At 39.1% G+C, this 13,864-nt stretch overlaps 1 protein-coding gene across 1 annotated transcript in view; it reads right to left on the minus strand.

Moving 5' to 3' along the window:
- Window positions 1-13,445, minus strand: part of PALMD (palmdelphin) — a 50,912-nt gene extending 37,467 nt beyond the window's left edge. The window contains exon 1 of the mRNA XM_025872269.2: window positions 12,512-13,445. Within this exon, the coding sequence (XP_025728054.1) occupies window positions 12,512-12,556 (45 nt within the window). The 5' untranslated portion in view covers window positions 12,557-13,445. The remainder of the gene's footprint in view (window positions 1-12,511) is intronic.
- Between the last annotated feature and the right edge of the window lie 419 nt (window positions 13,446-13,864).

Below are 13,864 nucleotides of genomic sequence, written 5' to 3' on the forward strand. Positions count from 1 at the left end.
GAGAGGATTCGTAGAGTTAAAACCATGTTTTAAGAAGTTTAATCTAGCCTAACTGGGTCGTAGATCTTGAAGGAGGAGCACGTGAATGGGGATCATTAGTTAGGCTATGACTCCTACATAAGACCAGGAGAGCTTGAGCAAGAGGTAGGAGAGGGCATGAATGTCAGAGATAGCAAGGAGTTAAAGGTGGCGGGACACATGGATGCAGGAGAGGAAGGGGTCAAATGTGAGTACAAGGCTTTTATGCCTAGGTAGAGCAGAATTGCCAACAGACGCAAGATATTCAGGAGAAGGAAGAGAGTTTGGTAGGGGAGATGGTGGATTCACACCAAATTTGAGGTGTCTTTGGGAAAACCAGGTAGAGTTATCTGGTGGAGGGTTGAAACAATGGTTGGAGAGAGATGAGGGGGCAGAGCTAGAGATAAAGATGTAGGAGTTTCAGAAGGGATAGCTGAGGTCAGAAGACGGTCAGAGCATGACAGGAGACATATTTATGAAAAGAGAAGGAGAGCTAAGGACAGATCCTTCATGAAGCACCTACATCTAAGGAGTACAAGAGGAAGGGAATCCATATGGAATTTTATTTCGGGATCGATCAGAAATTATAACAGAACTTGGCAAATCAGGCTAATTCAATTAGTCAAATGGTTTCAGATTCATTCTCCTAGAAGCTGAGTATCTTATAGTTTCATGACTAGCTTTGCTGACATTTTCCTTGCTTAAGGTCTCCAAAGAACAGTAATAGAAGCTGCTTATTTGGATCTAAGTACTACCAACAATACAGAACTTCTTGGTGATGTGCAGATAATGGTAACCTGGAAAGAAAGATATGTGCTAACACAATATTCCTAGAAAAGAATCCTGAGCATAGAGGTTTACTAGATTTCACTGAAATTTAGATTTCTAAAATTCTTGAAAACTTCTTAAAAAAATTCTTGAAAAAGGGACAAGCATTTCAAGAGTGAAGATAGACCATGAAGCCTGGGAAATTTACAAGTGGAAACATGGCTACACAATTACAAATGATCTCAGGTAAGAAGAAAAGAGTGCTACTATAAGCAAAACAAACCCAAATAGTGTGGTATCATTGGGAGCTCTCCAATGAGCTCATGAAACCAAGAGGGAAGATTAGCAAGTGGTACCTATTTGTAATAGTGTAAATAAAGGTAAAAAAATCTGGGGTGATGTGAAGAGAAGCATGTGAAAAACATTGAGGGCACACAAAGCATGGGTGTATAAATAATTATATATCCTTAAGTTATGTTGAGAACAAAAAGGTAAAGGACTAAGTCATTGGACAACTGCTGAGATACATAGTACAATAGCAACATGACGAAAATAGAACTATTCCATTTCTATTTTGCTTCCACATTTTTGATTAAGGAGAATAATCTTAACTCTGGAGAGGGTAGAGCAAGTAAGCTTAAAGGAAAATTGAAGCACAAGAAGAAATAGAGCACTGAAGACAGAGCTGCTCAGACTCTGATAGGTTTCATTTCAGGAAGTAGAAAAATCTAGAGACATGACAGAAAATTATTATTATTGTTGTTGTTATTTTTAAAGAGAGAGTGAGTGGGAAGGGGCGGAGGAAGGGAGTGAGAGAGAATCTTAAGCAGGTTCAATGCCCAGGGCAGAGCCTGATGTGGGGCTCGATCTCACGACCCTGTGATCATGACCTGAGTCTAAATCAAGTCAGATACTCAACTGACTGAGTCACCCAGGTGCACCAACATAACAGAAAATTATTGTTAAGTAACCTTGGAATCTTGGGAGAAGAGGTCTCTGAAGACTGAAAGCAGCAAATGCCCCAATTTTTGGAAGAGGGATAAAGAGGAATTATGAATATTTAAAGACTGGTGAATTTACTGGTTAATCCCTGGCAAAGTTGTAGAATGAATAATTAAACAATGTTGTATTTAGACAAGCAATGTCCAAGAGATGACATTCGATTGTTAAAAATGAAGCATTTTAAAACTAACTTTATTTCTTTTGCTTAATTTTTCTACATCGGCAGATGATGAAGATTATGGTGGTTGCAACAATAGCAAACATTTACCGGTAACTTTTTGCGAGTCGGGAACTACTTAAAGCACTTAAATGTATCAATTAATTTAATCTTCCCCCAAATTTCTTTGAAGTAGGGGCCACATTTATCCCCCATTAGGTAGGTGAAGAAACTGAGGAATGAAGATATCTAGATCATGGAAGTTTAGCATACCTTGGTTTTAGCATGGCTTTAGACAAAGTTTCTTATTTTATTCTTTCAGAAATTTGTGTAAATTCAAACGGAAAAAAATATAGTTGGAAAATGATTATCTTAACTTCAAAAAACAAAACAAAACAAAACAATGCCCCATAAGAAGAGAGAACACTAAAATTAAATCCAATAAACCGATAAACATATTGAGGTAACTTTCTGACTCAGAATTTGAGGGTGTAGTAGGGTGTGCTGGAAGATTTATTGTTAGAAACTCTTCCTGGTCAGCTAGTTTTAGGAGTCGATGAAATAAAAGAGGACCAAATCAAGATTTTGAAATATCTTGTCTATTAGGATTGAACCTTATAGAATATGTTAATTGTAGAAGATTAAAAAAATCCAGACAACTTTAAAGAAAAATATAAAAATCCCTCATACTCCCACTGCTTTAGAATTAACTGCTATCCACATTTTGGTGCCTTTTATTCCATTTTTTCTTCAGTATACCCAAACCATAGATGCGCACCCTTACACAAACACACGTGCAAACCACACGCGGGGGCCCATACACAGTTTGTGTTCCATCTTTTGCACTGAATACTGTGTCATGAGTGTTTCTCATATTATTAAATTTTATTAATAAAATATTAAATTTTATTCAGAATATCATAATTTGCTTAATCAGTCTCCTTTTTTTTTCTGCCCCTTAGGCTGTTCTGATTCGTTGGCTATTATGAGTAGTTGTATGATGAAGTTCCTTGTATGTAAATTTTGGACCTCTTTTCTCTGATTATTTCTTCAAGATAGGTCCCTAGGAGTTAGTTACCTAGGGGTAGGGATGTTTTAAAGATTCTTAATACAGATTGCTAAAAAGACTTCAATGAAAAGTTGTTTTAACTTATATTTCTATGTAACAGTGTCTGTCACCTCAACCTTACTAATTATGAATATTGCAAGTAAAAGTTCTTTTAGCAATTTGCATAGGGCAAATAGTATCTCATTTTGATGTTTTAATGAGATTTCTGAGATTAGTGTGGTCAACTATTATTCATAATTTTCTTGGCTATCTGTATCAATTATTTTTTAAATTCCCTGTTGGTGATGTCTACCCATTTTTCTGTAAAACCTATTAATTATTTACTTATCAATGTGTAAGAGCTCTTTGAATTAAGGATAGTAGCCTTTTGTTTGTCATGTTAGTTACAAATAATTTTCTTATTTGCCTTTAAATTTTACTTCTGGTGTTTTTAGAAGTACTGAAAGTTGGGATGCCTGAGTGGCTCAGTCAGTTCAGCAGCTAGGCAGCTCATCATCCCAGGGTGCTGAGATCGAATCCTGCATCAGGCTCCCCGCTCAGCTTCTCCCTCTCCTGCCGCTCCCCTGCTTTTGCCCGTTCCTGCTCTCTCTCTCGCTCTCTCAAATAAACAAAATATTTTTTTTTTAAAAAAGAAGTACTAAAAGTGTTTTTTTCTCTCTTGCCTTGATGTTTTTAATATCTTTATCATCTGAGATACAGTAATTATTCATCCATATTTTCTTCCTGTTTCCTAAAGTTTTTTTAAAAAGCCTCTTTAATCCAGCTGAATTGATTTGGTTTATGGTGAGTGCTAAGGATCTAATATTTTTTTCCAAATTTTTGGCTGATCTGAAGCTTTTTCAAAGAATTCTTTCCTATTGATTTACTTGTGAAACATTTATTAATTTTATCAATTACTAATTTTTTATGTACATTAGGTTTTGGTTCCGGGTTACCTGCATAGTTGGCTTTGGTACTAATATTACACAGTTTAGATAATGGCTGTTGAGGCAAATTAACATTTTATGGGTCAAGTTTTCAAACTTTATTGCTTTTGCCTAAAATGTCTTAATTAGTAGCAGTAGTTTTTCTTCCACTTGGACTTTGGAGTTATTTTGTTAAATTCCTATAGAAACGACATTGAAAACCCAACCAATTCCTTATCCATCTTACTCCCCATCAAACCAAAAAAGTCAAACAACCAAACAACCAAACAAAAATCCACATAACCTGACAGAATTTTAAAAGTCACTCCTAATAGTAATTATCATTATCCAGAGATAATCAGAGATCAATACTTTTTATATGATTTATATCTGCATGATATATTATAGGTCATATAAAATTGGAGGTGTTCTTTACATATTTAGTAATCTGACTTATTTTTTTAATATATCATGAACATTATGATATGCCATGTCATTATATAGTCTTCTAAATTATTTTTAATGGCTTCATATTATTCCATCTTATATAATATATACATATATATTATACTATATATGTATACACACATACATATATGCACTATGTTTACTCAGCTAAATTCCTATTTTTAGACATTGAGTTCACTTCCACTTTTGTACTATAAGATATGACTTTGCTATGTTATGAACATCTTAGGAATCCATCTTTGAGTGCATCTCTTGTTTTTCTTTAGTATAAGTTCCTTGTTAATGAATTTCTAGGTCGAAGGATAAAACTATTTTTGGGTCTTCTTTTATCAATTGCCAAACTGTCCTGTTTAGCAATTTCATGCTGCCACTAGCAGTGAAAAAGAATGCTTCTTTCGAGGATTTTGATTGGAATTGCATTAAACATAAAATAAATTTGGAAAAATATGACAGCTTTTTATATTTGAGCTTCACCTCGAGGAATGGTGTGCCTCCTCAAACCACATATATTGCTTAGTAGTTTCACTATATAAATTTTGCACATTTCCTTACCTTAGTGGGTATAAAAGTATAAAAGTTTTTTTTGTATAAATCCTGCACATTCCTTAAGCAGGATTATTTTTAGCTTTTAAGAGTTTTTTAAATTTTGTAGCTATTAGGAATGGGATATTTTCATATTACATTTTCTGACTAATTATTGTTTTTCAAAAAGCTATTGATTTTTGTGTATTTGTTGTGTATGTGGCTACTGAACTTTCAAGTTAATGTTTATTCTTAACTTTACAGACACTGAAGCTGAGGACTAGAGAGTTTATTAATTTTCCCAAAGGGTGTGGTTGGTCCAGAGTCAGAATTAGTATTCAACCTAAATTTCTATAACTCCAAAGATGACGCTTTTTTATACCACACCTTATCATTTCTCAAACCTGTCAGTAGAAATACAGTTTCCGAAACAAGTGATGTTAGAGCGCTAAGCACTCTGTGTGGGTCAGAGTGTTCGACTCTGAACACCAAATTTTAAGAGTGATGCTGACATTTCAAAGAGTGTCTAGAATGAGCCTGTGATATTGATTGAAATCAAGAGAATGAAACCATTATGGCTTCAGTGCCTGGAGTCATGATGAATGGGTGGGATTTTAAGGAAACTAGATTCTGAACTCAACGCCAAGGGCTGTTCTCAAATGGAAGAGGGTTTTGGGTGAGGTATTGATATACCTGATGCTGGAAGCATTCGAGGAGAAGCTGGGTGAGCATCTTTGGAGCATGGCATAGCGAGAATGGGAATATGGACATTCTCTAAGTTTTCTTCTGTTAGAATGGGAAATCTCTAGATTTTCTCCTGGTTCTATGGTTACTTCTGCATCCTTTTTCTGAAACACCCTCATTCTTTTTTAGTTATCCATAGGAATTGGATGTGGTTATCACTACTGCTTTTGGGGTGAATGAAAAAGCACACATTTTCTAAACCTCATTTTATTCAGTAACTTTGGTCTTCTTTCCTAGCCTGACAACAAATTCTGACATCTCAAAATAAAACTCAGTTTGTGTGCTACTTGTTTATTCCTTTGTCTGTCCTTTCCTCTTTGTTCTAATGCATAGTGACAAAACAAAACAAAACAAGGATAAAGAACAAACACAAAATGAAACCCCCCAAATTAAGGGGTCATGGTAAACTTGGTTATTTTCTTCAGTGAAAAATATCTTTTCAGCTTGATGGCATTCATTCATAATGGCGCGCGCGCGCGTGTGTGTGTGTGTGTGTGTGTGTTTGTGTGCTCCAGCTAGTGTTGAGCTCAGTGCTGGGGAGCTGTGTGAGATGCAGTGATGTCCCTGCCTTAAGAAATCCTGGCTGGAGGGAAGAGACTGTGTAATGGAAGCGGGATGGGAAGAAGGTCACAAAGACTTAGTTAGAGTATGGGATGCTCTGGGAAACGATGCCTCCCAGCCCTGTTGAAGCAATTACAAATGCTTCTGAAATGGCATCGCGTTCTCTCTTTGAAATGGCATCACGTTCTCTCTTTTCCAACCTCTACTCCCCGTGGACTGGGGAAAGCAGAGGAGACCGGAAGGGCTGAAGGACTGGTTTGGGTTAGAAAATGTGGTTAAGTGAAGCAGAACCTTCATAGATTCTTCTCTTTGCTCCACGTCAAACTCTATTAAGAGTGAACCACGGGGAAGTTCTAAATGGAGTGAGGTTTGTGGTTTTGACCTTCCTTTGAATTTATTGTGATGTTGTGGTCAGAGAGTCTGACAAGCAGAAGAATTGACTCAAGTTGTATTTAGCTAATCCCTTAACTTTTCATGGTGTTAGGTTTTCCACCTACAAAATGGGGATGGTGACATCTGCTTTTGCAAATTCTCATAGGATATTTGGACAAATGAGATATGGATGTGAAAGCTTTATATATATATGTGTGTGTGTGTGTATATATATATATATATATATATTTAAAACCCAAGTTCCAGTGACAATAGGTGCTGTTATTATCATTATTAATCTTGGAATTCTTTCACTTAAGAGATGTCCTTTATGTTCTAGATCTGCGAGCATAGGTTGATTTTGAGTAGCAGTTGTAGCTTATTTGAACACGTTGCACCCCTAATGTCAATCACAGGCACAATTACACATGCAAAACTTGGTGCTTAGGACAGGAACCAGTTTTGAGTTCCATTCAGAGCTTCAGAGAATAACCTGGTTCCGTGTCTCCAAGGGCTTGACTGAGTCCACTCAGTCACTGGGGGGTTTTATGGGAAAAAAAACCGTAAGTATAGATCACACTCAAACTGCTCCTATGGCCTTTAGGAAAGGGGACAATCCCACAGGCTTCCTGGTGAGGGAATTTGTGGAGGCAGTAAATTTTCAGGGAGTCTCTTCCCCCAGTGGCATCACTGTCACTGAAATCAGTTAAGATATTTATATTTTATTTTAAGAGAAGCAAGGCAGTTTGAGACTGGAGATGAGGGAGTGGAAGCCCTGTTTGCATTTTAGCCAGAACTCTGCGGCACTTGTTTGTACTCTAGTTAGACTTCAGAGCTTAGACTCTGTTTATTTCAGTCCAAGTTTTGTAAAGAAGCAGCTTTTGTCTTTTAACCATCCGGTACTATTCAGAAGGTTCCTGGGGATCCTTGTCAGGAGAGGTCTTTGCAAAGTAGCACTATCATTCTGTAGCATGATGGAAAAACCTCGTCCTGTTATCAAAAAGCAGTTTCCTTAGTAACTATCAAAATTATTATACCTCGTCACATGCTCTCCTTTGTGGGTGGGCTATTATGTTTGGCAAAGAGACATGGTACAGCACATTTTGTTTGAAGAAACCTTTCCCTCTCTGGGAGAAGCAGGCAATCTCAGTATGGCACTGTGGAAAACAGTGCAGAGGCTTGATTGTTTGAATATCCTAGCACAAGACTTCTTTATTTAGGAGATTTCTGCGTCTCCATGTACCATTGTTATGTGAATGCCTTTAGATGCCCAGGACAAATTAGAAGTGCTTCCTGTAACTTTGTCTTAACCATGAGGTACTTCCGAACAATGGTGCCTTATGCATTCTTTTAGCCATTATTAGTTTAAGAAGTCCTTAGAACTCTAAATGATGTAATGATCCAAACACACATAAGGGTATACCTTTAGGAAAGATCCAGGCTGCTTGGTCTCCTTTTCACTCTCCCATTTGTACTGGTAAAATGAACCGGGGGAAAAATGTATATGGTGGGCATATACAAGGACAAAGAAGTAGGGCTGGTTTCTTGGGCAAGTGACCTGTGAAGACATACTTGGCACCACACTGAGAAGGGCCCAGCACTTCATTTAATGCTGTGCTGTTGCCACGTTGATATTTTGAATGCTTTTTGAACAAGGGTCTGCACATTTTCCTTGTGTATTGGCCCCATAAATTATGAAGCAGGTCCTGCTTTGAGGCCATCAACTGTCTTATTAACTGCTAGAAGGTCAACAAAAAGGGAACGGGGTGAGGTGTGGTGTCCATTGACAGGCTACACATGCTAAAGAAATAACTAGAACCTGTGTGTGTTTGTTCTTGTTTTAATGTTGGTCTTTGTATTAGATGGATTTCTGTTTCATGCAAAGAATTTTCTGCCTCCCAAATTCCTATGTTTACAAGTCTAGAAAAAATTCTTTGGGAGTGGAAAGAAATAGGGAGTGGATCTGGGGAAATGTGAGAGCTCCTTATTATTTTGCGTCACGAGCAGCTTTGGCCGGCAAATCTGGCTCTGTTGCTCAAATTCCAGCCTCAGGACTTTATATGGCTCCCTTCCAAATGGAGTCAGTCCTCGGCAGGTGCTTGTTGTTGTGATTAGTACCGTTGTCTAAATTTTGACAGAGCTCACCTCTTTCGCATCTATGCTTAAATGTCACCCTCTTTGTGAGGCCCATCCTGCCAACGCCACTGTGATTCACGGCCCACTCCCACCCTACTCCTGATTTCCCTTATTTCACTTCCTTTCATTTAAATACATAAGGCCTGGCACACAGTAGGTGCGCAATCACCATTAATTAAATAAAGGAATGAGGGAATGAGTTGGTAGCACACATTCCTAGCAATTAAAGATAAACTTTGATGAGAATAAAAATGTTGACTTTATTCTTATTCCTTTACTTCCCAGCTGGCTCTCTTCTCTGAAAAACTGATTCTCGTTCTCAGAAATTCTTCTGGGGTCAGCACCAAACTGCTGTTTTTATGATCTCTAGGCAGTTTAAGGTCTAGGAGCTTTCCAGACTGAGTGTCCCCATGTTATTTAGGAACTGGATTGTCTAAGGTCATAGTGGGAATGGAGGTAAGATAATGCGTTCCTCGCTGAGGAGGATGCCGAGAGCATATGGAATATCACTAATCCTAAGGGGATCTTTCTTTTTCTGGGGGGAATTCATCTGGGGATTTTCACTGGTTTTATTGTGGGCCAAGTTTCTTTCCAGAGAGGAGTTCTGTCGGGATAACCGTCAGCCCCCTCATCTCACTGTTCCTGAGGATGCTGGAAATGTTGGTGTCGTCTATACCAGTAATATTAAAAGTGAAATTCAAATTACTAGTCTATGTCAACAGCTCTTCTTTTGTATAAAAACCGGCTATTTGTTAAAATACGTACTAACTCGAAAAGAGTCTCAGGAGACTTTTCCTCTAATCAGCTTGAAGCAGTCCTGCTTTTGAGTTACAGCTGAAAACTGAACTCTTTGGCTGAGAGATACTTCGACGATTAATTCAGTGAAGGAAGAGTTGGTACATGGACAAAGTAATGAAGGAAGAATGTGAGAGTACGTGTATAAAATAGAATCTGTATTTGGTATACCCAAACTGACATACCGGCTTTTAAACAATCGTTTCTGTGTACTTTCATACATTTTTTTCTTTATTCTCTTTGAGTCTTTGAGAAGATTTCTGACAATCTAAAATTCAATTTCCTGAGAGGAGAAATGAATGACATAGTTACAGTATTAATTCTCAATCCGAGAGCCTAAATGCCACATTCCATCTACTTACTGTGTTTAATCTATTTTTTTTTTTTTTTTTTTTTAGAGGAACATGGAGACGGGCACTTGGTTCTGTCAAGTTATAGTAATCGACATTTGGTGGAAATAATGACTGTTTGGACACTCGAAACCAGGTGGGATAAATGCAACAGTGAAGATCATCTCATTTCACAGAGAGGGAATGGAAGAACAAATTTTAATATAAAAACCAAATAGATCTGAGAGTGTAAAAAAGTGTTTTTTCCCCCTTTCCCTAACAAAGTCTGTGAGTTGCTGGGTTGGGTACATTGGAAAAGTCTTATGGCTTTGTTCCTGAAGTATACAAACATTGTTTCTGTGAAAGGAAATAGGAAGAAAACAGTTAAAATGAGAAGATTGTGTCTGAGTTTTAGTTTCTGTCAGAGATTTTGAAGATTTTAAGTATTTCCCAAAGTGAAACAGTTCCAGCAGATTCTCTGGATACTGTATGTTTTCATTCTCCCAGGGAGGGATGGGGCAGTGCTGAGGTGGCTTCCTGGTGGAGCAAGGGTGGAGAAAGCTGGCATCTCTGGGGGTGTCTAGCAGGAGGTGAGTGGATGTGTTGTTTCCATGGACACACCATTGCTCCATTTTCCTCTCTAGGTTGTGACAAATTGGGACTGGGCTTTGCCTGGTGAGGTGGAGACTAGTGTTAATTTATTCCCATAAGCTTTTCCCCAACTCCCCCCCTCCCCATAACCTTCATATAACATATTACTTCCAAGGTAGAGTTACTTTGTGATTACTTTGAGTAAGTAACTAGAGTTTCTTTGGAGATTTGCTTAATTCCTTCTAATGGGATATGTTCAGGCTAATGGAATAATTCAAAAGTAGGGGTGTGTGTGTGTGTGTGTGTGTGTGTGTGTGTGTGTGTGTGTGACTCATCAGAAAAAGCACACCCAGTATATTCAGGAACCTGCTTACTCTCTTGCCTGCTTGAAGGCGTGATTCCTCTTGTTCTACCTCTATTTGCATTTGGAACCCTCAGTGCAAATTCCTGGTCTTCCTGAATAACTAAGCATCGTAGCTGCAGACCACGCACTGCTTCCGGAGGAGTTATAAGGTGCACTGGAGGTACCGAGGGCTTCAATAAGGCTGTGCTACAATTCAGGAAGGTACAATGGGGAACAACGGGCTTGTTGTGTATTGGCTTGTTGTGTATTTCTCCAGCTATGTGATTTAGTTTCGTAAATTAGGAGGTAGGGGCAAAGGCTGAGCTTGTGCCCATAAAACTCACACAGTGTAATAAAGTAACCTTTAGACAACAGCTGTAATGCAAAAAGCCCATGCCAAAAACAACAGAGCAGGGCCCAGTTCCTGTTCCTTAAAGCCTAACAGCTGAAACGGTGGCTGAGTTTAAAGACAAAAAAAAAGAACAAAACAAAACAAAACAAACAATAGTTCCAAAGCAAAGCTTTCTGAAGAAAGGAAAATGTACTAATTAGAAGTTAGACATTTCAAAAGCATTGTCTTATGGAAAAGTGCCAACCTTATTGGTGGATGTCGGGACTTCTGGTTCCTCACTATTGGCTGAGAAAATGTTTCAACTTCTTGAATCCTTTTTGGGTGGAACTAAGACATTGTATCAATTTAGTAAAAATTCTAAATTTGGATTAGCATTATTATTTATGCTATGGGAACGAGAAGAGCAGAGAATAATATCCTCCTACCCACCCTGATTTAGCATCAGTTTTTAAAAAGTACTCATTTCTTCCTGACAGCTAATTTCAGTGGCAGAAAATGCTGAGAAATTGGGATGTGGATTTCCAACTTTTTAGAAAATTATATCACAAATTGTAGCTAATCATAAAAGACTGTGCCACAGATTTCCAGGTTACTGCCAAATACAGGATTTTAGAAAATTAAAAAAAAAAAAGCTGGATCACTTAAAGAAAGTAGTTTATTTCTTGCTGCAATTCTTTCCCAGAACAAATGTAAAAAATGCACTATTTTCCTTCCCGGTATTAACGAGATATTTTCCAAACCCATTGCATTGCATGCATTGCATTCCTTTATCAGGATCTTACTCAGTTTGTGACTCTGCTGAAAACTGATATCTAAGAATTAATCTGATACGTGCTTTTACCTACTTTTCTCTTGTTTAATGCTTAGTTTAAGTACAACGACATTCATTTTAATTCTGTTAGGCTCTCTGGAACATACTACCACACTACAAATAAAAAGTTTCAAGTTGTTTGTTTTATCTCTTTCTTTCTCCCCCATTTAAAAGAGTTTAACTTTTAGGTATATTCCTTGTTTTAAAAAGTCTCTAAGTTTTAATCTCATGTCTGGCAAATATCAATCGAAGGAGAAACTGCTTTTTTAAGGCACCGAGAAGGTGAATGACAGTGAACCAAACCGCCTCCCAAGCTTCTGAGTGCTCTTTAAAACGCCGGCACAGGTTTTTTTTTTTGCGAAAATAAAGAACATCGCCCTGCCCTCAGGTTCCAAAGCCCGAGAATGATAGAGGGTCACAAGGGTTAAGAGAACACCAGAGCCGCGTCCGTGAAGGGTGACAGTTCTGTTTTTCCACTCACAGGGGCTCGGCGGCAGGGGCACCCGCAACCTGTCTGCCGTTCCTCTAAGCAACCACCTCCTTGGGTTATAACTGGACGCAGACTTACTGTGATGGCCTGAAGTCTTTCCTTCACCAGCTCAGCTTCTTCCATTCTAGAAGTCAAGGGCAGGCAGACGGGTGCAGGACGTCCAAAGCTACCATAAAGCGGGAGCGTCCTGGGGGAGAGGCGAGGGGTGACAGAGGAGAAGCCCTTCGCACCAGGGCAGGAAGGCAGAAATCCCCGGCGCGGCAGGAGCGCCTCAGAGCAGAGGTGCAGAGCAGGCCAGACTGACACATGTAATGAGAGTGTGCCGGGGAGGCAGACCCTGAGGCTGCTGGCGAGAGCTGACTGACAAGTTTGAACGGCAGCCGCACCAGCCCTTTTCCTTCAGGAGCTGCCAGCTCTTTGTTGTAATGTGCACAGTTAGCAAGGCACATTTTCTCATTAACTGTTCCTTAGCCAACTCATTATTTTCCAGGAGTGGCACGGCGAGCCCGGGAGCTGAGTGTGTCATCAGCCTCGGCTCTAGCGACACCCAGCCATCTCTGGGTGTGTGTGGGTCTGTGTGTGTTTGTACAAAGTTTACCGGCACCCTCCACCTGAGTTTAGAAAGACAGAGCCTCGCCTGGACTGGCCGGGGCAAGCCACTCGCTTGCCTTTCTTCCTCTGACTGGCTTCAGACAATCATAATAAATGCTGGGGTGATCTTAGAACTTCGTATAGTGGTACATTTACCTCAGGGCGTCCTTCCCTCTCCCTCCTCCTCCCACTTGAGCAGTTGCTGTCAAACTTTGGAATCTTGAGGTCATGGAGAAATTAAAGGTGTTAACATGGCGCTGGGCCCACCGAGTGGCGTTGGGTGCGATTTAAACGTCAAGTACCACCCTTGGTTGTTTCTTGTCTTGGATTTCCACGGGACGCCGTTCTTTCTTGGACCTTATTCAGAAATGACACTCTCGGCTTTCAGGAAGGTGCCCATTTTGACCTCACCAGTGGTGCAAGAGAAAGGAGCGAGCCTTTGAAAGTTCTGTTACTCACACGGTCTGACATTGTGTGGGTGTTCCCTTGTCCTTTAGAAAAAGAAAGCCAAGCCCAGGGAAACTCTTAGCAGAGGCTGGAAGCTTTGCAAGTGATTTTGTTTTCTTTCCCTTATGATTTCTTTGATTAAATTTTGATGTAGTAAACCGTAGTTACTGTCTACCTTGTTGTTACGTTTTTGGATGCTAGCCAGCACCTTCAGCATTCAGCTGTTAAAAGGACAAGCCAAACAGTGACCATATGGTATAATTTCCTTCGCATTATTGATCGTAATAATAATAGCTAATATTTGTTGAGTACTGTCTGTAGACAAATGTTCCACAAACTATTTATCATACAAGGTGCTGGGAGATAGCTGCTATTATCCCTATTTTACAAATG

The sequence above is a fragment of the Callorhinus ursinus genome, unplaced genomic scaffold (assembly GCF_003265705.2).
Source record: "Callorhinus ursinus isolate GAN/ISIS: 27379988/994484 unplaced genomic scaffold, GSC_fseal_2.0 scaffold9, whole genome shotgun sequence".
In the NCBI taxonomy this organism is placed as follows: Eukaryota; Metazoa; Chordata; class Mammalia; order Carnivora; family Otariidae; genus Callorhinus; species Callorhinus ursinus.